This window comes from Marmota marmota, unplaced genomic scaffold, assembly GCF_001458135.2.
Source record: "Marmota marmota marmota unplaced genomic scaffold, marMar, whole genome shotgun sequence".
NCBI lineage: Eukaryota > Metazoa > Chordata > Mammalia > Rodentia > Sciuridae > Marmota > Marmota marmota.
The window spans coordinates 621,705-646,166 of NW_025999873.1; the positions used below are offsets into that span (position 1 = coordinate 621,705).

At 37.2% G+C, this 24,462-nt stretch overlaps 2 protein-coding genes across 44 annotated transcripts in view; one reads left to right on the plus strand and one right to left on the minus strand.

Moving 5' to 3' along the window:
- The window catches only part of Ncor1 (nuclear receptor corepressor 1), a 141,086-nt gene extending 128,888 nt beyond the window's left edge, over positions 1-12,198 (plus strand). For 12 of the 21 annotated variants that reach the window (XM_048785910.1, XM_048785924.1, XM_048785980.1 and 9 more), the window contains 6 exons: positions 2,373-2,515; positions 3,372-3,425; positions 6,438-6,491; positions 6,875-7,096; positions 9,469-9,648; positions 11,120-12,198. In XM_048785910.1, coding sequence (XP_048641867.1) covers positions 2,373-2,515; positions 3,372-3,425; positions 6,438-6,491; positions 6,875-7,096; positions 9,469-9,648; positions 11,120-11,307 — 841 coding nt within the window. In that variant the 3' untranslated portion in view covers positions 11,308-12,198. The remainder of the gene's footprint in view (positions 1-2,372; positions 2,516-3,371; positions 3,426-6,437; positions 6,492-6,874; positions 7,097-9,468; positions 9,649-11,119) is intronic. The other 9 variants (XM_015506815.2, XM_015506813.2, XM_048785935.1 and 6 more) reach the window with 3 other exon arrangements.
- Ttc19 (tetratricopeptide repeat domain 19) overlaps positions 1-24,462 on the minus strand; it is a 49,271-nt gene that overhangs the window by 4,190 nt on the left and 20,619 nt on the right. Inside the window, exons 7-14 of one of the 23 annotated variants that reach the window (XR_007341536.1) lie at positions 17,530-17,684; positions 16,052-16,214; positions 15,258-15,374; positions 14,773-14,804; positions 8,183-8,254; positions 7,856-8,070; positions 4,080-4,214; positions 1,587-3,746 (exon numbers count right to left, since the gene is read on the minus strand). Coding sequence is in view for 4 of the 23 variants with exons in the window: in XM_048786072.1 (XP_048642029.1) it covers positions 14,746-14,804; positions 15,258-15,374; positions 16,052-16,214; positions 17,530-17,684 (494 nt within the window). In the remaining 19 variants the exon portion in view is untranslated. Of the gene's footprint in view, positions 1-18; positions 3,747-4,079; positions 4,215-7,855; positions 8,071-8,181; positions 8,255-14,050; positions 15,375-16,051; positions 16,215-17,529; positions 17,685-24,462 lie in introns of those variants that run through there. The other 22 variants (XR_007341539.1, XR_007341542.1, XR_007341533.1 and 19 more) reach the window with 22 other exon arrangements.

A 24,462-nucleotide genomic window follows, 5' to 3' on the forward strand; every position in this document is an offset into this window, starting at 1 on the left:
TGCCTTTTTGAACTTTGATCACTTAAGTCTGTTTTCCCAGGGAGCTAATGCTAGTGGATTATAGCAAAAATATCATCATTTAAATAGATTAGAAAAAATGTTTATTACTCTTGAAATTAAATCCTCATATTCTTTTAAAAAAAATTGTGGTGGGGGAGGTGGTCCCTGACTGATTCACCAACATTACAATTTAGTCAATATTACCATTACATTACTGTGTACAAAGCATTGCAGACTATATACAGACCAAACTGCTTTACATATTTTATCTTTTCTAACCCTAACTCCAACCCTCTGAATGATGAGATGTCTTTGATTTGGCCCATTCCAGCCCCTCTTCATACTTTACCAAAGTGATCTGTCTAAAACTCACATCCAGTAAAATGCTATATGGCTAGCATGGCATTTGAGTTCCCTCAGGACCTAGTTTACACAGCTTTACACTGAATTCCTTTTCATCTATACTCATGCTGTTTCCTTGATGTGTAGCACCCTCCTTGATGCTGAAAGGTAAAAACATGATTTACCTCTGGTCAGACTGACAAGAAGGGGAAAGTGCAATTTTAAACCAAAGTCTAACTCCCAAGTGTATTTCTATTGCATATACTCACAGGCAGCAAACAAAATTGGTGCCTTCAATTGAAAAAGAAAAAAATATTTTTGGAGAGGGAATGATATTAAATTTAATTATATATTTACATGTTTAAGACAGGGACCATGTTTTAACTCTTTTGAAGATAGTAAGTGTTCTTGTGTTTGCATGATGAATGAATCTACAGGACCAGATGAGGTTACCAACAGCTTTCCTTCTATACACTCTGTGTTATCATCTCTGGCCCCTAGCTAGATCATTGATGGCCTAGAACTATTAGAGAGACTTGATTTCTAAAGTGTATTAGTATAGGAAGCTACCAGTGAACTATGAAACTCTTCCATTAAACTCAGCTGGGACTGAAATGACTGTAAAAAAAAAAAAAATGGACAGTTTTGTTTTTACTGTATAGCTAGTCTATTCAAATCCAACTAATGACTGCTTAAGTAAGAACTCTTGCTATTTTATAGGTAGGTGTGCTATTAGTTATAATTTCAGTAGTAATTCTAGGGCTGGTAATGTAGCTCAGTTGGTGGAGTGCTTGCTTTGTATGCATGAAGCCCTGGGTTCAATCCCCAGCACCACAAACACACACAAAAAGTAATTCTGTGGCTTAGAGGTAGAGTGCTCGCCTCTAAGGCACTGGGTTCGATCCTCTGCACCACATAAAAAAATAAAGATATTGTGTCCACCTATGACTAAAAAATAAATATTTTAAAAATATATAAATAGATAATAAAATGATAAAGTAATTCTGCTGGACATAGTGCTGCATACCTATAATCCGGCAATTTAATGAGACCCTATTTCAAAATTAAAAAAAAAAAAATGGGAATATAGCTCAGTGGTAGAACACTTGTCTAGCATGAAGAAGGCCCTGGATTTACTCTCCAGTACTGAAAACACCCCCCTCAAAAAAAAGTATAAGCTAGTAAATAGCTCCCCAATTTATATGGTAATCATAAATAGGTTCATGCCATTAAGCAGAAAGCACCATAATAAGCTGTTTCTCCCAGGCACAGTGGCACACTCAGAAGACTCAGGCAGGAAGATTCCAAGTTCAAAGTCAGCAGGGTCTGCTGTCTGTAAAAAAATTTTAAAAGGGCTGGGGATGTGGCAGTGGTTAAGTGCCCCTGGGTCTGATCCCTAGTACCCCTTAACCACAATCAAAACAAAGGTATTCCAAGTTTTCCTGCTAGTATTCATTTGCTACATGTTGATTTCTTAAAGAGTGCCTACTCTGGATTTATCTATTTTAATCCCAATTTTACAGTTTCATCTTTGAGAGCTAAAGTATTCTATTATGTCCTTAACCCATTTTATCTTATCATTCCAACTGTGGAACATCTATGAAAAGTAATATATTCTTATAAGTTATATACTCACATTACTTTAACATTACCTAAAATTATATAACTAGATTATGATTTCCAACCTATTTTAATGCAGCTGTGTCATTTTTGTTGAAATATTTTCAAAATTGAAATCTTGGCACTTACTGGGTTACATGGTATACTGAATGGCTTTAATTTTTTTTTGGTAGACGGATACAATACCTTTTATTTATTTATTTTTACGTGGTGCTGAGGATCGAACCCAGTGCCTCATACTTGCTAGGCAAGCACTTTACCACTGAGCCTCACCCCCTGGTCACATAGTTTCTTAACGACAAATATAAGCTGTAGTTTTCCCAGTACTCTATGACCATCACCATTATTAATAGGAATGTCCCCAGGTTAGGAGTATATGATTATAATAAACTGAACTGTGTTCCTAACAGAAATGATTCCCGCTCACCAGGGAGTATAAGCTACTTGCCTTCATTCTTCACCAAGCTTGAAAATACATCACCCATGGTTAAATCAAAGAAGCAGGAGATTTTTCGTAAGTTGAACTCTTCTGGTGGAGGTGACTCTGATATGGGTAAGTGGGACTTCTTTCATTAACCCTGAATAAAACATGTATTAGTATTGGTATTGCCAACATTGCCTCTTCTGTAACCCTTAAGTTTGAAGGCATCTGATCCTCAACACCTCCAACATATTTAATCCTAAATTCGTCCCCAAATATCTGCCAGTTCACAAGAGTTCCTACTTTAGCAGGAACCTGCTCCTTTCTGAAGTTGCCCATTTTCTCTGGGAACTAATGCTATGTCTGGGATACTTTTATGTGGGTTTGGACAGTTGTGGGGGTTTGTTTTTAAGTCACTGATTTTAGTTTTTTCTTTTTGGGCCCTCTCCACACACCATGTCTTCAGATAGGTAAAGACTATCTGAAGTCATGTCCTTTGTGAGTCTATAAATATTCCTAGTTTCATTGATTATTCTTCACATCCTTGTTCTGAGAAACCCTGCTATCTCAGTTGCTCTCCACAAAATAGTGTGATATGATCTAGTGTAAATTCATTGTTATTAAGGTAGCCTAAGATCTCATCACCATTTTTGTTGGCAGTCTAAACACTGAAGTTATAAATACACAAAGTATGAATATAGGTGTCAAGTTCTCTTAGTGGGCTACTTTTAAATCACACCTTTCCCCTTCTCAAGGCAATCTGTGCTTGCTCCCTTCCAGCTACTTTCTCTATCCCACCAGGGTCTCTCTGGACATTCAGCATTTATATGCAACTCTGGTAGACTTACCGTATAACATCATCAATAATAATGGTAACGAAGGGAGACTAGAAATGTGTGCTAGGCACTATTCTACATATGTATGTGTATATGAATTCAGTTAATCCTCACAAACCCACATGCTACATATAATTATCTCCGTTTTGTAGATGAGAAAACTGAGACTCAGAGAGGTTTAATAACGGGCGCAGGTTACATAACTAGTAAGTAATGGGGCTGTGGTTTTAAACTCAGGCATTCCAACTCCAGAGTCTATGCTTCCAGTGATGTACTAACAGGCTTCTAACAGTTCTATACTCACAGCATCCTTAGCCAGATTGTGGTTAAATATCCAATGAAACTCTATGGCAGAACTTTCCTTTGGGCTGATGTGCATGCATTCATCAGAACCCTCCTGCACTTGGTCACGCAGCACGCTCACTTGTACTATCACCCAGTCTTACTTATCCGTCATTTCCATCCTGTGGTAGAATCTGTGTAGACCTCCGTTTGCTCTGTTTCTGCCATCTACCGATCTCCTGACACTGCCAAAAGAAAGGAAACTGTGGGCTCTGAACTGTGAACTGCCAGGTGTATGTATGTTTGGATCTGTCTCACTTTGTGATTAACCGTTGAATGTCAAAGAGAAAAAAGGATGAGCCCAATGTCACTTCCATGTGAATTTATCCTAGCTTTTAATTATTAGATTCTTTTTTTTTTTTAATGGCAACAAATCGTCTCAAAGATAATGCCAACCAGAACTACTGTCAGCCCTATAGGTACCATATCCCCCTTTTAATATTATCATTACAGTTTTCTATCTCAAAGCTTCAATAGTCTCATCTATTATTTATAACTTCTCAAATGTCACCAACTACCTTCATGTTGAAATCCTGTCAGAATTCAAAGATGAACCTGTCAAAGCATGGAGATGTAGATCTCAGAGCAGCCAGTTGGGAACTGTTCCACCTTGGTATGGTCTGCACTTGTCCCTCTAGTCTTTGTCTTGCCCCCTAAGTGGGAAAGAAATTCCTGATGGAGAAATACCACTTGGAGTGAAGAAGCCTACCTTTTGTTCTCTTAGTGTTTTGCATTGTCCTTGACAGCAGCCCTCACTCACCAATTGTACAAATGTTTATTGAGCAGAGTTCTGTGTTAACCGACGGTCTCTACTCTAAATGAGTGACGAAACAAGTATCTAACTTTAACAGGAAATAAAGAGTATTAATGTCTTAAGGCAAATATTAATAAAATTGCTCTAGAGTCTAGGATATTTTTGAATGCAAACCTTGACTCTGGAAAGGGGAATTCACAGTGGGCTCCAGGCCCTAGAGCACTATTCAGTTCTCATTGGGAATTGGGCAACCAGGAGAGCTTTGCTCTGTCTCAATTCCATTTTTTCCCATGAAAGACAGCAATGACTTCATTCTTTAAAAACCTTAGTGCTTTAAAACTGCCTTTAGCTGAGCATGGTGACACACACAGTGTAACCCCAGGAACTCCGGAGACCAAGTCAGGGGAATCAAAGCCAGCCTTGGGCAACTTAGACTCTCAAAATAATAAGGGCTGGAGATAGAATTCAGTGATAGACCACCTTGGGTTCAGTTACCAGTATAGCAAACAGTCTCTTTGCAGCTTCTGACAGTGAGCCTTTTCCTTTCTCTGCTCTTTCCTTTTGTTCTCTTGTCTCTCAAACGCTACATTCTCCTGCTGTTTTTGGTAGTGGTGGTTGTTTTTCTTCTCTACTTCTTTGGAAGTTTCTTCTGTTTTGGAAGTTCAGTTTTGCTTTGTTAGTCCTTGAGATTGTTCAGGGCTCTTCTCATGCACTGATCTCTCTCATCCACTGTGAGGAGGGTTTAAACTGTCACTCTCATCCCTAGGAAACTCTGGTTTTATCATCATAGCTCTACTTACAGATCTTTGCAGACCTCATTTCTTCTTCAGTATCTTACTGGCTCGCACTTTCTTGGCTTCTTCTGTTTGCCTTCCACACAGCTCTTAGATATCCACCTTTCTTTCCCCTCCTGAGCAATTGTCATATTCTATCTTAAACAAGGGGTCCTTTTTTTCATTTTTACCAAGTTACCCAGGTGATTCTGATTTGTGTGCCCCAGAAAGTACCACACTGGGGCACATTCTAAGTAAATATCTATATAGTATCATTGGTTGAACTTCATAAAGTTATTAGTTGACTATTTTTGATCAATAAGCAGGTAATTTTATTGTGATTCAGCCAACAATTCAATAAATATTTCGCATATAAATGAATAAGTTCTATTTCACAAACCCTGTGGTAACTATAAGGCTGTGTTATTAAGATTTAGTTTATTTATTGTGTTACCTGGCCCAAAAGAAAACCATTATCCGTAGCCACTGTCCTAGTTCCTCTTATCAGTGTAAAGCTTTTCCTGATCAGGAAAGTTACTTTCTAGGCATACTCTTTCATCTTCACTGATGGCTTTCATCCCTAGGTAAAAATCCATCCTCCTGTTACTTGTTTAGTCACCCACTTATTTCCCGCATTCTTTTTTCCTTTTAAAGTTCTCAACATCAAGTTCAAAGAAGTGGCAGAGACAGCATTTATGTCCCCATTTTGTGCCCCTTCTCCTTCGGGCACAAAATTATTTATAGGTAGTTCCCAGTTTATCTGCTGTTTTCATTTAAACTGTGCAGTTATAAATTCCAGTTAGCAGAAATGAAAGAATCAACAGGCAGAATCTTTTGTCTGATCCAGGGAATGTCCTGAGAATGTTTTCAGTTAGCCATGGTAGGAACTTAGTCAACTTCATACTCACTGAGGTGTGACCTTCCCCTTAATCTAATCTCAGGCTACCTCAAAAACCCATTGGTACTTTCAGGAGTCAACTTAAAAGTCCAAAATTCTTTGCTAGGAAGCCTGGATTCCTGTTCGGAGAAGGACTTTTCCCTATTTATTTTTCTCCAGCAGTGCAAAGTTTCTTTCCCCTTTGTAAGTTATATTACTTCTATTTTGAGTTTTCTACCTCACCTGTTAATGTCCTGATTTCCTTGTTTTTCTTTTTTCTTTTTTTTTTAACTATTTCATTGTGTATACATATTAACAGATGAAAAATAAAGGTTGAGATCATGGAAAATAAAAAAGTTAATTTTATTGTAAGATGTGCTTTTTTGGTTTAGGTTTTTTTTGTTGTTGTTGTTTGTTTTTTAAATCAGCATACATGATTGGCTCATCTCAGTTAAATGTTTTTTAAATACAGCAGCTGCTCAGCCAGGAACTGAGATCTTCAATCTGCCAGCAGTTACTACATCAGGTAAATACATTATTTACCAATATGAATTTGGTACAGTAGCAGTCAAGTCCAACAAATACACATTGAGTACTGACTGCATGCCAGGAAACTGCTCCAGTGTGCAAAAATGAAATAAGAATTTAGTTAAGGAGTCAGTAGAGTCAGCACTTCCTGAAAAGATAAATGAGCAAAGAAATTCAAATCTACTAAGTAACAGTGTAATAAGATTCCTTAAAATATTTGCACATGGAGAAGGCTACTGTATGGAGCCCTCAGTAGTGTTCTAAGCAGTTGCCGAGTGCTGTGCAAGTTGAGTGGGCTGGAGGGCTGGTGTGATCTGTTCATTTCCCTGTGCCCTGATCTGCCTCTCAGACAAGCAGAAATGGCTTGACTGTCTCTTCCAGGCTCAGTTAGCTCTAGAAGTCATTCTTTTGCTGATCCTGCGAGTAATCTTGGTCTAGAAGATATTATAAGGAAGGCTCTCATGGGAAGCTTTGATGACAAAGTTGAGGATCATGGAGTTGTCATGCCCCAGCCTGTGGGAGTAGTGCCTGGTAGTGCCAGCACCTCAGTTGTGACCAGCAATGAGACCAGGAGAGATGAAGGAGACCCATCACCTCACTCGGGTAAAGTTTTCATTTTAGTGATCTGCTGCTGTCTTTCCCAGGGAACCAATTTATTTATTTTACCAGTTCTGGTGCATTACCAAGTAATTGCATTTGTCTTTATGGGCTCAGTCACCTCTTGCTTTAACAGAGAAAAAGTCTTAAAAACGTTTCATATGCCCAGATGATATAATAACATGAACAAATTTTTTTTTTTAAACCTAGAATGTCACCCTCCTGGCATCACAGTGTTTTTGTTTGTTTGTTTCAATTTGTTTTTAGTTGTAGATGGACACAGTACCTTTATTTTGTTTATTTTTACATGTTGTCAAGATAGAACCCAGGGCTGGGGATGTGGCTTAAGCGGTAGCGCGCTCGCCTGGCATGCGCGGGGCGCTGGGTTCGATCCTCAGCACCACATAAAATAAAATAAAGATGTTGTGTCCACTGAAAACTGAAAAATAAATATTAAAAAAAAAAAAAAAATAGAACCCAGTGCCTCACGCATGCTCAGCAAGCACTCTACCACTGAACCACAACCCCAGCCCTCACAATGTTTTTTGTTGGTTTGGAGGGGGATTTGTTGGTTTGGATTGAACCCAGGGGCATTTTACCACAGAGCTAAATCCCCAGCCCTTAGTTATTTACTTACTTTATAGACAGGGGGGCCTCACTAAGTTGCTGAGGCTGGCTTTGAACTTGTGAACCTCCTGCTTCAGCCTCCTGAGTTGCTGAGATTACAGGCATGCAGCACTACACCCAGTACATATCTGTACTTACCTATACATTATCATGACAGAAGCATACATGTTTTTTAATAAAAGTGACTTCCAATTGTAAGAAAAAATGACAGGCACAGTGTAAGCTTAAGCCATATGGATCACATCATCTAGAAAGTAGTGCTGCTGCTGCTGCTGCTACTGGAGAAGCATTATTCCAGACACATCTTAATGTACACACAGATAAAAAAGTTGGATTAGATCATTTTTTATCTCCTGTTAAAACCAAGCATACAAAAATTTTATTTACTCTAAGCTTCTGATGTTTGTTTACGACTTTTTTCTTAATCATTTCAGAATTAATATCTTTTATACTTAAAAAATTTACCTGAAGTTCAGCAGTATTTCAGTTTTTAGTTTAGGTTTATTTTCTTCTGTTATCTTCAAGCAAAAGCTCTCACTATGTTTAAGGAAAAGATTAAAGAGATTAGACATTTTTTTTAACCTACACATAATTAAGCTAAAGATAGTTACCGGCTACTCTAAAAAAAAAATGAGCATTGTCTTTTCCTTCCTGCTTACCTTCTAGTTTGTATTGATTTTTAGGAGAAAGTCAGGCTAGGGTTGTGGCTCAGTGGCAGAGTGCTTGCCTAGCATGCCTAAGGCACTGGGTTCAATCCTCAGCACCATATAAAAAATAAAAGGTATTATGTCCATCTACAATTGAAAAATATATTTTAAAAAAATATACATGAAGGTTATAATTGTGACTCGTATGGAATTATGAGCCTAGTTGTATAGGATTTGGGATAGGGTGAAATTATTCTGTTGGGACTGAGAAATTGCGCTGGTGACCTGAGCTCTGATCTCTTTTGAGGTCTGATATTTTTTTCTAGAGCTTAGTATGTGGTTTAGTGGTAAAATGTTTGCACAGCATACACTGAGGCCCTTAGTTCAATCCCCAGTGCATGTGTGTGCACACACATACATTTATATATATACATGTGTTATTGTAGAGCCCAAAGTAAGTAAGTAAATAAATAAGGGCTGGGGTTTAGCTCTGTGACTCCTATGAATTAAACAGAGCCTGAGAAAATATACCTCTGCTGAGGTCCCATAGTGGCATAAAGAGACATCTGCTAAATACTTTCCCTTTGATGTACACTTCAGTGGTGTAATTAACACCCCCCACCCACCATCACTGCCGCACTATTTACTTCTTTCAAATTGAGAGCCAGAGAGAGCAGATAGGTAGAGAGAATTTAAGATTGTGCAAACCTTCTCTCTTTTTTTAGCACAGCTTCCATATGCTTTTTTATTTTTAGATGTTGATAGACATTTATTTTATTCATTTATTTATATGCAGTGCTGAGAATCAAACCACACATTGCAGGCAAGCACTCTACCACTGAGCCACAACCCCAGCCCATCAGCTTCCACATTCTTAAGGCCAGCTTTGATGTTTAACAATATTTATTTCCTTAGTTGCCACATTTTAAGTTTATAACATAAAGATGTACCCCTTTGTTGTGTTTGCTGCAAGTGAAATTCTGGCTTTCTTTTAAATAGTGCTATTGCATTGTGTACTAGAATCTGGATTTTTCATGCTATCCTTCTAATAAATCTGTATCACTAATTAGTAATTTAATAGTTTAACTTGGATTTCACTTTTAGCAGGAGTTTGCAAACCAAAGCTGATGAGCAAGTCAAACAGCAGAAAGTCTAAATCTCCTATCCCTGGGCAAGGATATTTAGGAACTGAACGGCCCTCATCAGTATCCTCTGTACATTCAGAAGGTGATTACCATAGACAGACACCAGGCTGGGCCTGGGAAGACAGGCCCTCCTCGACAGGTGAGGAGCCCAGTTTAACTACTAGAAAGCAACTTCTATCAATGCCTTGTCATTTCTTCTTATAAAAACTTAGAAATACTTTATTCCCATTCTGTATCACTAGTAAGTTCCACTTTCCAGAATAAAAATTGAATGCATAGAATCTTCAAAATTTTTAATGCAGGGTCTGATACCATAAACTAAAAAGAGCTATGAAAATAATCTCATCCATTTTCCATCTGTATTTATGCTGGTTGGTAGCCAACATTTGCTATTTGCAAAGCAAATAAGTCTATGTAAAGTGCTACTCCTAAAAGTGACTTCCCCTTTTTAATATATCCTTAAGAACTTCTTTATGAAAGGCTAAGAAATCAAGTTCAGAAATGAGAAGAAAATTACATCTACATAAGCTGATGAAAGTGTTACTTTGTGCCTTTTCATAAACTTTTTTTTTCCCTTTATTTTATGTGGTGCCTAGCCTCACACTTGCTAGGCAAGCCCTCTACCACTGAGCTACAACTCCAGCATGACTTGCTTTCTTTTAAAATAAATCAGATATTTGCTGTGTATTTCAGAGAATTATATACTGTTCTTCACTCAGGGATTAAATATATATTATATGTAACCAAAAAACTTTTTTTCAAATGTGCTCTCCCAGTGAGAGAAAAAATTCGCATTAGATGAGTACAGTTTAGGGCTTTTCTCTTCTAAAATTCTCATGCCACGTGGCAAGTAGTTATGTATTAGTTGGAAAGCTTACAGCCTAGACAATACAGCTGCTTCTCACATGTTGAGGAAGAAATTACTATTAGACCATAAAAATGGTATGTTTTATGATTTCAGTTTCTTAAGCTAGAGAAGTGTTCAGGGGACACAAGGTAGCAGGGCTCTTAGTGTGCCCTACTTCTATATCTGCCCAGTGAGATTCTGGTAGGTAACACACATCGTGCTGCCCCTTAGCCTGCTGAAGTTTCTGGATACTTGTCCCCTCATCTTCTGAGCATTATACTGCTGCATTTCTCTTGAGCAGCAAATATACTACTTATGGTAACTTTGAAATAATTGTTTTTGGAGGTCTGTTCTTTTGCAAAAATAGAGAACGACTGAATATATAAATACATATTGTATCTATTGCTTTCATTTCATTGAAATAATCACAGAATTGAAAATTTGGGACTTAATGGCTTAATATTCAGTAGTTCTGTGTGATTCTCTATGGAAACATAATAGTAGTTATAGAGGTAACTGAAAGTTCAGCCCTGGGTTCAGCAACCCTTGTGCTTACTCTCATTATTCATCCTTTTTATACTTGCACTGATTGCTGCATGTCACTAGCTAGAATCTTAATCGCTGAAATGCTGGTCCTTCTATGTTGTATTAACTGTGTCACAAGACCATTTTAGCAAAGTAATTCTGTGCTACTCCATCCAGCCTAGGTGGTGTTGGATGAAACAGCAAGTATGACACTGAGACCTCATTTTTCTTTTGCCAGGCTCAACTCAGTTTCCTTATAACCCTCTGACTATGCGGATGCTCAGCAGTACACCACCAACATCCATTGCATGTGCTCCCTCTGCTGTGAACCAAGCAGCTCCTCACCAACAGAACCGGATCTGGGAGCGAGAGCCAGCCCCTCTGCTCTCTGCACAATATGAGACTCTATCCGACAGTGATGACTGAACTGCACAGGGAAGGAATGGGAAGCAGGGAATGGGCACAGAGGAGGGAGCTTTAGTTTTTTGGTAATTTTATTTTCAGTTGCAGGTCAAAAACCTGCCCTCCCATAACTTGTGCCCAGAGACTTCAGGAGAGCCAGGGCCACAGATGAAGAAAAAATGATGGAAATTCATTTGGAAAATCAAATGGGGGTGGGGGGAACTGCCTCTGATACAGGCTATTCAGTGGATTCTAATAATAGTGGAGGGTTGAAATGTAGTTTCAAAAGTGGACAATTTCTGTTCTTACATCTGTTTATAAAGAAAATCATAATGTCTTTAAATCACTCTTATGTAAATAGATGACCTTTTTGCAGTGTATCCCCTTGCTGTAGTATCTGGTGTACTTATGTTCAAATCAGCGCATCAACGTTGGGGGTAATTTTTTAAAATCTTTTTTGTCTATCTTTTTAACCCTAGCCTTCTAAACAAACCTCATACAGCCCAGTTATAATGTTGGCTGTCACGGGCATTGTACTTTTATCTGATTTTGTTCTCTCTAAATTCAGCTTCCCAGTGATGTTTAAAATTTTGTGAAAATGTTTAGATTTTTAACAGAGACCCTGTCATAAAATCTATACATTAGGGTCAAAAGGTAGGAGCAACAGAATTCTGCCATACTGTAATTTCCAATGCAGGCTTTAAATTTTTTTTTCCACTAGTAGCACTGAAAAAAATATTACTGCATGGATATGTTATAGTTCAGTTTTTAAAGTTTTAAAGGCTTATTTGAGGCATACCTCACTGTTATGCACACTGGTAATTTAACCATGCCCCTAAGTATTCCTTTTCTTCTGCATTTGATGCAGTCCAACAAAGCTTTTGTTTTGAAATAAATTTGACTACCCTGTCCATAGCTACAGATTATTTGTTATTTAAGGCTCTGTTGTCTCAGGTTTCAAAGGAAAAACTTACACATTTTTCTTAGTTTGATATATGATTGGTTGAGATAAAATTAGATAATGATCTGTGTATGATCATCTGTGTATTATCTCATTCTCTTTTGTGCTGCATCCTGAACAAGTGTCATGGTGAACACACAGTCCTTTTCCATCTCTACATGTCACCATCTACATTGTTTCCTTGGGAAATAATTTACTATCATTTTTCATTTCACAGATTCAAGGTACAAATAATTTAAAAGACTAAGTCCTAATTATACTGAAGGGTCAGTTTTATCCATCATTAAGAATTGCTTTAAAATTTTTTTCCATACAATTTAATCACAGCATTTAAGCATTTTTCCATAGCATATAAATACTAATGGTTTGGGGGAAATGCTACTGATAACTGGAAGGAAGTCTCAGAATGAGTAATTAGCATTTTATAGACTTTCAAGTAAACCTAAGATAAATCTTTTCAAGCCTCTTAGGTAAATGGGTCTATGATTAACTGCTGATTGAGACCCTCCTATCACCTGTTTTACAGACATAGGCCCATATCGTTCAATAAGTGACAAACAGGCTCTAACCCATGTATGTCTGCAATCAAAACCTTTACACCTGTCAGTCCCCACTTTTCTTCGTCCTCAAAATAAACTTTAGCTCAGGCTTAGTGGTCGGAGTTCTTATTACTTACAAAGTTGAAGCCTTTATAATAATAATCAAACATAATTTTAACGTGAATGGAAAATAACAACTAAATGTTCTAATGAATGTTTTCTGCTTAAAGGTTTTTTTCTTTTTCAGGTACTGATAATATTTTTGAACTTTGTTGCCAACTGACCCAAACAGATCATGATATTTTTCTATGATCCTGAGGGTCTTAAGCTATCTATCCCAAGTCAGGTTAGTTTCTGAGAACCTACTGGATCAGAGCCTAACTTGTCACTTTTGCAGTTCCATTCAAGTACCCCAAGGTGAGCTGCCACTAACACCATCCTCATCCCAACACATTTATGTAATGCTCCATCTACCATCACCTGGAGAAGAGATTTTAGAATGGAAGATAAAAATCCATCATTTTTTTAAGTCAAAAACAATAAAAAGACAGAAGAATTCTCATACAGCTTACCTACAAAGCAAATTATTTAAGAGGGGCAGAGGTACATCTTACCATGATGTAAATCTCAAGCACAGCATTTGAGAATGACTGATAACTTGCTGAAGTTAGGTGCAAACCAAGGCATATAACATCTTGGCAGGCTGAGATTTAAAATCATCCTTACAACTTGATTTTTAGCACTCAGAACATAATCAAGGTCTTCCAATACTGTTGATAGAAGTATTTTCACAATGTTCCATTTTATGTTTATAGTTGGATATTTCACAATACAATTTTGGTATGTTGATTATATTTTGGATATATTTATGCCCTGAAAATTCCAGTGACATAAGACACAGTACAGTTCAAAATTTCAAACTACACTATTTTAAACATTTACATTTAAATTCAAACCAATCAGTAAAGGAGGTCGGTCCTTTTCTTGCTTCACTACCTTGTTTTATAACAACTTTCATGAGAATACCCGCATGCAGAGACTTTATGAAAATTCAGTTTCTCCGGGAGAGGAACCACAAACCGAATCATTGTGGAAGATTAAAAATTCTTAAATAAAACTTGGAGTGAAAAACCTAACTTCTGGTAATGCTTGCAGTTGTGAAAAGGTAAAAACATTTTCAATATAGAAGGTGAGTGGTTGACACTACATTTAATTCTTCAGCAAGTTATTTTTCTGAGAAACTAAAAGATTACTGGAATACATACAATATTGTTGTATAGTTTATTATGAAAAGATACTTCCAGTGTATACATATGAACCAAAAATATCTGTTTACCAATTCCACTCACACCCCACTCACAAAGGCATATCAACAATATCAGTGTTCCTTAATGGTACCTAGAAAAGCTATCTTTCCCCCTAAACAAATGGCTTTTTGCAAGTCTGCTGAGGTAAGGAAATCCATCTATGTATCTTGTGTTTACATACTTTGAGGCAGGGCAATAAAGCTCTTTCAACACAGCAGTATATTCATTTAAAGTCATCTGACCAGATACTTTCTCCCATGGCTAAGAATCTCATTCTTTCCTCATGTTACAGAAGAGGGTACTAAGTAGAATCAAGGTTGGGAATTTTAAAATCTACATTGGTAGGGCCATATTCTAGTCAGGTCTAGGGTACAGCCCAGGCATTGCTTTAAAGAGGATCTCAGATGACTCAGTTTTGTGACCTCACAGTTGCAAAAAATGTCAGATGCTCCAGGATAGCACTGGCAAGAAAGAGGTTCCATCATTCTTCCCCCCAACCATTAACAGTTACATATAACCAGATAAGTAGTTCACTTTTATTTATGACCAAAAGGCTACTACACTTTCAACTGCCTAATTCCCACTTTAAAACTTCATGCTGGGTGCAAACTAATATAACACTTTTCCTCCTCTGTGTGTTAAATCCCACTGTGCTTCATGAAAGGTAATAGAAACAACTCACCATAATTTCCCTTTGCCATGAGTAGCTCTGGTCTGCCAGATATTGACAAAGTAAAAGAAGAAAGGGCAGCAAATCAGTGAACCAAAAATCTTTCAGTAGCAATGTTAGGCATAATTACCAGACCCCACACCCACAACCCAGAGGAAAAGTGGCCCATCTTAATCTATAATTACACTTAGACCAGCATGGACAGCACCTAACCATATAATACAATGGAAAGCATCATTTGACATCATTCCTTAGAGGTCATAATTAGTGAAGGGTGAAAGTTGTTTTTCCTTTAAAAACAAATGTGGCAGTATGTACAACTTGTCCTTCACCAAGGCTAAGTTGAGGAAACCTGAATATCAAGAACAGAAAATTTACACCACTGATTTGGATGCCACAGACACTAGAATAACAGTTATTCCTTTAGGCCACTAGAAACTACCCTCCCTACAAGAAAAATGGGTTTAACGCTTGATAATATTAAGTCAAAGATCTACTTTTTCTTGACAGCTCAGCCAATTCTTCCCTGATGTGCTGTACAGAAACCTCATCTCTTTTCATCTCTGCTTGCTTCAGTGCTTCCTGGTAGATCTCTTCTGCTTGTGTATATCGTTCTAAAATAACCCAGAGAAAAGGAAGAATAAGAAGAAAATGTGTTTTCAAAGTGAATCTGAACAGAAAGCATTAATGAGGATACAGGTGTAATTTACTGTGTATTTATTAGTAAGTGACAAGGCTGGTACTGCCTCATTTTCTCCCTAAATGACAAGCTGATTTAGCCTGGAATGTGGCCCATGTGTAAAACGCCAAGCCACTGAGTGTTGTGGGATTCCTTACTATGTCCTTTCTGGTATACCCTGGGGTCCTCACTGGACTGGCCAAGGACTACACTATGATAATCTGTGTATGCAGACATGTTATCTTAGATTTCTGAAAATTGCAGGTGAAGCCCTAAGCAGTATGTATCATAGTGTGCTAACACACACATTCCTAATCACACTAGTTTTGCCAACACAGAAATGCAGTATAGTTGTGAGACAGCAATCTTTAAAGCACTACAAAGTTTCCCCTAGCTTGATAGTGGTTCATCAGGCCAATGCAAAAACTATTATAGAAGTTACCTAAATTAAACAAAATAGTTCTTCAACCTAACAGACATGTTGTTTTTGGCTTTATTCAACCAGCCTTTTAATTTTAGGAGTTTCCTCATTTCCCCTTAACTTCCTTTAAATACCAAAGTAAGAAATATCCCTTCCTAAAGCAAGTCTGTCAAGTTTCCAAGGCTACCTACCTCTGTGTATCAAAATTGCAGCTAGATTACTGAGTACCATGTGCAGCTCAGGATGATTTATCTGTCTTGCCAGATCTGATGCCCTTTGCATGTAAATATAGGCCTCATCAAAGTGGCCCTGTGCATCCAGAGTAGTAGCCAGGTCACTCATGAGCACAATGGTCTGTTAGATAAGAGAAAAATAGATTTTTCTTTAAAAATACACCATAATATTAATTTGGAGTTAAATTTTGAGTATAGTTAAGATTTCATCTTTCCAGGCATTCCACAAAAGATGAGGAATGTCATCAGTCTTTAACAAATTGTGGGCATTTGTTACTCAAATTATACAATAGATATTAGCTCAACAAATGATACCAATTTTAAAAATTAGGAAATAATCAGATTAATAAGTATTATTCATTTTATCTAATTAGAAGTACCAAGTGAAAAGCAACAGCAAGAAGCTACAATATGATCCCACTAAAGGTTCAGCAGTTTTGAGAAGCAGCCTCCTATGATCTGACTACCTCTGGGATCTGGGAGCCTCATTGTTTCATATGTAGTTCCTGCTGGTGATGCTGAGACTCCACAAAGAAGTGATATATCATCTATATAGGAAGACTCACATTAAAAATATTTAAACTTTTGGTACTAAGAAACTTTTTCATCCTCCCTTACCCACTGATCCCATGCTTTAAGCCCTCTGATTGTATTACTCAGTGATCTGAATCCCATGCTGCTTGTATTATTCCTCAGTGATGCTCTCATAAGGCACTCTCTTTTAATAAGTCCAAAATCCCTTTCCTGGAGATAATCTGTACCTCAAATTCCCTTCCCAAACATTCCATGTTCAATCCAATGGGTCTTAGGTTGGGAACTGCAAGCTTTCAAATAAAGCAATCTACTCCTCAGCACTTGAGAATTTATTCTGATAGAAGAGAAAGGGATGATTTCAATTTAACATGATCAGCATTATAACATGAGTCACAGCTGGGGGCGGTGGCTCACGCCTGTAATCCCAGCGGCTCAGGAGGATAAGACAGGAGGATCCCAAGTTCAAAACCAGCCTCAGCAAAGGTGAGGCACTAAGCAATTCAGTGAGACTGTCTCTCTAAATAAAATATAAAATAGGGCTGGGGATGTGGCTCAGTCCATGAGTGTCCCTGAGGTCAATCCTGGTACCAAAAAAAAAAAAAAAAAGTTCTTTAACTGTGGGGCAAGGGAGGCAAGGACACTCATGTATAACTTTCTTACAAGATTCTAGTCGGGGGTCTGCAGACTCCACTTTGAAATACCACACGGTATGCTCTGAAGCCACAGAAGCACACAGTGCCTGCTTACACCTCCCTAGTAGTGACGGATCAGTAATCTCAAATCTATTCTGAAACAAGCAGTCAGGGACAGGGACACTGGTGGTAAGAAACTGAATGAACTGGGGCTGATTCTGTTCCCAATGTGTGGCATTTCTAAAGGCACTGCGTATTTTCCTTCTTTACCTGTGGGTGTCTTTCTCCTTGTATTTCTTCAGAAATCTGCAGAGCTTTTTCATACATCCTTTGTGCCTGTGATGGCTGCTTGGAGAACAGAAGGTAGCGTGCACAGGAGTCTAAGCACATGCCCAGAAGGAGGTGGGTATTGGCTTTTTCTTCCACTAAGAAAGAAATAAGAGCATTGCTATGGAAGGCAAAGCTGAGTTAACCAACCTGCCTCAGCATTTTGAGTTATACCATGACTTATAATCCACAAAGTCCCAAGTGTGTAATTCTGCTAATATAATAAATATTAAAACTATTTCGTAATTACAATAAATGATATATTTGTATCTGGGATGATGGTACAAAAACAGGTTAATACAGAACCCACTGAATGGTTTACGTCACTTAGAAACACTCTTGACCTTATGTTAAAAGGAGACAATTTAGGTGAATTAACATCCAGTTAAATGACCTTCTGGACTAGCTGAAATTGTGGGACTTTTCCCCTCATTTAAAGTAGATTAAGGGCTGGGTTTGTAGCTCAGTGGTAGAGTGCTTGTCTAGCATGGGTGAAGCCCTGGGTTCGATCCTCAGCACCACATAAAAAACAAGCCAGGCACAGCAGTGCACACCTGTAATCCCAGCAGCTCAGGAGGCTGAATCAGAAGGATCATGAGTTCTAAGCCAGCCTCAGCAACAAGGTGCTAAGCAACTCAGAGAAACCCTGTCTCTAAATAAAAACAAATACAAAATAGGACTGGAGTTGTGGCTCAGTGGTCAAGTTCAATCCTCCATACCAAAAAAAAAAGGTTAAGTTCTTTGAAAAACAATAATAAAAGCCCCTACGTCAGTTAGAATGTGGAATACTTTTAATTTGAAGCTGGTAACATTTAGAAGAAATAGTTGAAGATAAACCCAAAGGAGAATGAGTCAATGCAAAGTCTAGTCAATGCAAAGTCTAGAATGAAAAATCTTAAGAGGGCTGGGGTTGTGGCTCAGTGGCAGAGTGCTTGCCTCGCACATGTGAGGCATTGGGTTCAATCCTCAGCACCACATAAAATTAAAGATATTGTGTCCATGTATAACTAAAAATACATTTTTAAAAAAAGAAAAATCTTTAAGATGGGGAGTGGGGGAAAATCCACAATGCATTAATAATTCAGAGAACACTAAGATTTCTGAACTGAATGGAAAGTTTCAAGTCAAATTTTAAAAATTTGATCCAATTTTGGGGTGCACCTCTCAACATAATGCATTATCTGAAGAAGAAACTTAAAACATCTCATATCACATGAAAGGAACTGGAGAAAGCAGACCTACAGAACAGTAACTTGTATAAGACTTTGGAGAGATGATCCAAATAATATACAAAAGTGAATAAGCAAGAGTAAATGGAAATTCTGCAAATTTTTTAAAAAGTAAATGTTCCCATAAAGGACTAAAAGGAAGTTACCTCAAGTAATCTCATATAACAAAATTAGCAGACACTTAAGCTGTCCAGTTGGGTTTACTTTTTTAACCAACAAAGCTATGGTTCATAGCAGACATTTCTCTTTCCATGTCTTCGAAGTTTTCAGAAAATTTACAACTGGCATACAGAATTTAAAGACTCATCAAATAAACTATGGTCAATATGAACAGATGGTTGAAATTACTGTGAAAAAATGATTATACAATGAAGAAAGGCAGCTAAAATTGAAAGAATAAGATCTCTTTGTGCCCCTTAAAGCAAGTTCATAAAGAGGAGCAAATTGTAAAAATATGAGAAGATTGAGAATACTGTACAACTCATAAAATTCATATCCTCTGAGAACATTGAAAGATAAGGAAAAATTTTCAAAATATACCAAGAAAATCACAAAACAAAATGTATGCTTATTCTGATTCTGGACACACTATGCTCTAAAAATGATTACTAAATCTTATTCCAGGAATTTGTATTAATATATCTTCAGTTTCTGTATTTTTTAAAAAATGGTCTTTTTACATTTTATACTTAGAATAACTTCAAAAGTACAAGAATAAAGGGCTAGAGGTACAGCTCAGTAGTAAGAGTGCTTGAGGGGCTGGGGATGTGGCTCAAGCGGTAGCGCACTCGCCTGGCATGCGTGCAGCCCGGGTTCGATCCTCAGCACCACATACAAACAAAGATGTTGTGTCCGCCAAAAACTAAAATAAATAAATAAATATTTTAAAAAATTCTCTCTCTCTCTCTCTCTCTCTCTCTCTCTCCCCCCTCCCTCCCTCCCTCCCTCCTCTATCTTTCAAAAAAAAAAAAAAAGAGTGCTTGAGTAGCACACACAAGGCCCTGGGTTCCATCCCAGTCCCTCAGAAAAACCAAAGAAATGAAAACAAAAAACACAAAAGCACAAAAATAAAGTGACAAGCAATTCTAATGGATAAAGTTATTGCTTTATCAGTAATAGCAATTAACTAGAGGAAAAGGGAGAAAGCATTATTACTGCGGTTCAATTCTAGTTATATTTTCAAAGAAGTATTTTAAAAATACATCTTAAATTCATATCACATTCTGACCACAATAAAAATGGAAAGATCTTTTGAAAAACCTGTTTTTAAAAAATATGACCAAGAGAAAAAAAAAGCATACTATAACACAATTTCAAAAAATTAGGCTTCATAAGAGAACTTTTAGCATTTGCCAAGTTAAGGGAAAATAGATTTGATAAGGTCAAAAAAAAGAGTTCTGGGTGGTGCATATCTATAATCCCAGCTACTTAGGAGGCAAGGAAGGAGGATTGGAAGTTCTAGGCCTGCCTCTGCAATTTAGGAGACCATGTCTCAGAATAGAAAATAAAAAGTGTTAAGGATGTAGCTGAGTAGTAAAGCATCCTGAATTCAATCCCTAGTACGTATTTCTGTCTGTCTGTCTCTCATACACATACCCCATTAAAAAGTTTCGATTCTAAGAAATAATTATTGAAACATGGTTCTTTGAAAATTAATACAGAAACAGGTTATATAAGGAAAAAAATCAGCTTAATAATAAATAATAAATTGAGGTAGTTTATATAAATCCCCCAAAGGATCATTTGAACCTGGGGGAAAGGTCATATTTATTTCTTCAAACTTTATATTTTCATTATTTCTAATCATAGAAAAAAAATGCATCTTAAAACTTTTAGAAACCAGGATTTATTATAGAAACTTCTACTCAAAATATAAGCAAATAGTATTCTCAAATATACTAAGGAGCATTTACTCCAAGAATACAAGAATGGCTTAATGCATTAGCATATCAAGTTAGGCCTACACAAAACACAGACCAAAAACAAATTTGATGGAAGTACTGGAACAATTATATGCATTTATAAAACTATATTAATTTAAAAAAAAAAAAGTATCTCCTTTAGGAAAACAAGCACAGACCTCTCTAATCACCCTCTCATATCCCTCCCTAAATACCAATAACAATAAAGAAAAGTCTAAAAAGGTCTTCAGAACTAAAAAATATCAGCTGCCCAAATTCCAGGAACATCTTTGATTTTTTGCTAAATCAAACCTCTTGTTAATCAACCACTAGCACTTCCTGAAGACACAATGGTTTTAATTAAGGAGGAAAATAGAAACTAACCTAAGGTTTTTGGTCCCAGTAATATGACTGATAGTCAGAAACCCTTCTGCTTCAGATACCTAGAAATGTTAGATAAAATGGAAAAGTTAAAACCCTGAGAAGAAAGCATGTGAACTGACACAGCACACAGCAAAAAACACAGTTTTTGCTGGCTTTGTAGGGTGACCTGGGTGTTTCTGTATTCCAGGAATTAATACAGCCTTTGACTTGTGTAAAATGGAGAAACACATCTGAAGTCCTTGTATAAAATACATTCCCTATATGCATATCCCCTCATAAGCAAAAAGCCACTCTCTCATTGGACAAATTATCAATTACTGGAAGAGCTTTATTACATGTCTTTTTCCTTTATTAGAAATTTAGCTCAAGAGCATGCTACAGGGACACTGCTACATCGATGTTCATAGCAGCTCAATTCACAATAGCAAGACTGTGGAACCAACCTAGATGCCCTTCAATAGACGAATGGATAAAAAAAATGTGGCATTTATACACAATGGAGTATTACTCTGCATTAAAAAATGACAAAATCATAGAATTTACAGGGAAATGGATGGCATTAGAGCAGATTATGCTAAGTGAAGCTAGCCAATCCCTAAAAAACAAATGCCAAATGTCTTCTTTGATATAAGGAGAGTAACTAAGAACAGAGTAGGGACGAAGAGCATGAGAAGAAGATTAACATTAAACAGGGATGAGAGGTGGGAGGGAAAGGGAGAGAGAAGGGAAATTGCATGGAAATGGAAGGAGACCCTCAGGGTTATACAAAATTACATACAAGAGGAAGTGAGGGGAAAGGGGAAAATAATACAAGGGGGAGAAATGAATGACAGTAGAGGGGGTAGAGAGAGAAGAGGGGAGGGGAGGGGAGGGGAGGGGGGATAGTAGAGGATAGGAAAGGTAGCAGAACACGACAGTCACTAGTATGGCAATATGTAAATCAATGGATGTGTAATTGATGTGATTCTGCAATCTGTATATGGGCTAAAAATGGGAGTTCATAACCCACTTGAAGCAAAGTGTGAAAGATGATATATCAAGAACTATGTAATGTTTTGAACAACCAACAATAAAAAAAAAAAAAGTGGCGAAAAAAAAAAAGTAGGAAAATTATAAAGAAAACCACAGCAATTATAAACATAAAATTCAACATAACAGTATGCTCACTATATAGTATAGTCAGTATAGAGTACATGTAGTATGTAGTACATTCAGTGCTGGGGCAGAAGGAAATAGAATCCAGGTCATACTTCCAAGTATTCTAAGGAGCTTATCATGTACTATTTCCTAGTTCATGTTATTACTGTAATTTATACAATGTATGTTATGCATAGCTGTATGTGCATGATACATCACATTAAAATTTAGAATAAATGTTAAAAAAAAAAAAAAAAAAAGAAAGAAATTTAGCTCCCTGAGGGCAGACTTCATTTATAGCTGGAGCTCATGCCTGGAGTATCTGGCACATAATAGGCTCTCTGCTTTCTCTTCACTGAATGGTTCAAAAACTGAACAAATTAATAAACAACACAAGTACTTAACTAAATATGAGAAAAAGATATTATGAAACTGAAAATTATAATTACAGAATTAAACAACAATTAGTATCTCATGAATCTATGAAAACTCAAAAAAATCATTAGAAAAGGATGGACTAATAACAGGCCTGGGCAACTAGCCATCCTGGTGGTGGTGGTGGTAGAGGAGGAGGAAATTTTATCCCTATCTCATGGCATATTTTAAAACAATCAACTCTAGACTCCTGCATGTAGGGAGCAGAGAGAGACACCAGTCCAGAGGCCAACTTGGGAACCTGACAAGATGGCCTTTAGGAAGTCTGCCCTGCAGGATCATCAGGAAACCTAGCCTTTGCTGGCAGAACCAGTTGCTGACATTACAGCAGAACCAGTGGAGAGCAGAAGCTATTATTTTCATGGGGTCATGGCTATCCCCAAAGATTTTTCTTTTGAAGGATGGCCTTTAAAGCTTGAACTATTCATTCCAGAAAATAGCCCATATCAGCACCTAAAGTATATCTCATAACCAAAATTTATAATCCTAATATAGATAACTTGGGATGATAATGTTTGGATATTCTGAAAGATAAATGGTCCCCAGCTCTGCAGATCCACACAGTTCTGCTAGGCATTCAGGCTTCATTAAGTGTCCCTCATCCTGAGGGTCCATTAGCAATGTAGTGGAGCAGTGGTAGACCAATGAAGCCCAAGTCCTATGAACAGCCAGACCATGAACTAGGCTGAATGCCATGAATAATATTTAAACTGGTCCAATCAGTAAGTATGCATCACTTCCATTCTACCAAGAACTTCTTATCTTTTGGTTTGCATTTAATGTGTATGGTCTCAGAAACATTACAGAATAAAACCTCAAATGCTATGGTGATTAAATACACATTAGCAAATCTGTATTGTCCTGATTCCCTATTATAAAGCACAAGCAATGGCTTTCTGCTTTTTATTCATTTCCCCAACCATGGTTTAAATATAAAGCACTGGGGCTGGGGTTGTGGCTCAGAGGTAGAGCACTCGCCTAACATGCATGAGGCACTGGGTTCGATCCTCAGCATCACATAAATATAAAATAAAGATATTTTGTCCGCCTATAACTAAAAAATAAAAATAAATAAATACAAGCACTATGAATAAAGGTAGCTGTCAAGAGTTAGCTACAAGGGGGTTTATGTTACTTTTGAGGGATGGTAGATTTGTTTTAATTTTGTGGGCTTCTCCCCACGCGCTCCACAACCACCCCCACACACACACTTTTTATGGTAATCTGATGCATTCGTTAAAAGCACCTAACCTAGTTCTTTAAAATGTACTCTCTAGGGGCCGGGGTTGTGGCTCAGTGGGCAGAGCGCTTGCCTAGCATGCATGAGGCACTGAGTTCGATCCCTGGCACCACATAAAAATACACAAATAAAAGAAATGTATTGTGTCCAGCTACAACTAAAAAAAAATTTTTTTAAATAAATTAAAATGTATTCTCTAGCCAAGTCTAACTTATGCAGAATGCTGCTGATCAGCAAGCTTAACCAAACCAAAATGGGAATATTAAACAAACATCAGCCCTTACTAATGACACTATGATTTTGCTGTCAAGTATAGATGTCCCCCCTTCAAAAACAACTTGTGACCATTTTGTATAACATAAGTGAAAACTTCTGTAGAGCTTATGTTTTAGTAAAAAAGTTTTTGTTATCCTAAAAACAAATAAGCTCTAAGGAAAACTGAAGACTAAATGTAAAAAATGGCAAATATTTAGAAGAGAATATCTTTATAACCTTAGAAGAGTAAAGGACTTTATTAAATGACACATAAAGCAACAACCATCAAAGAAAA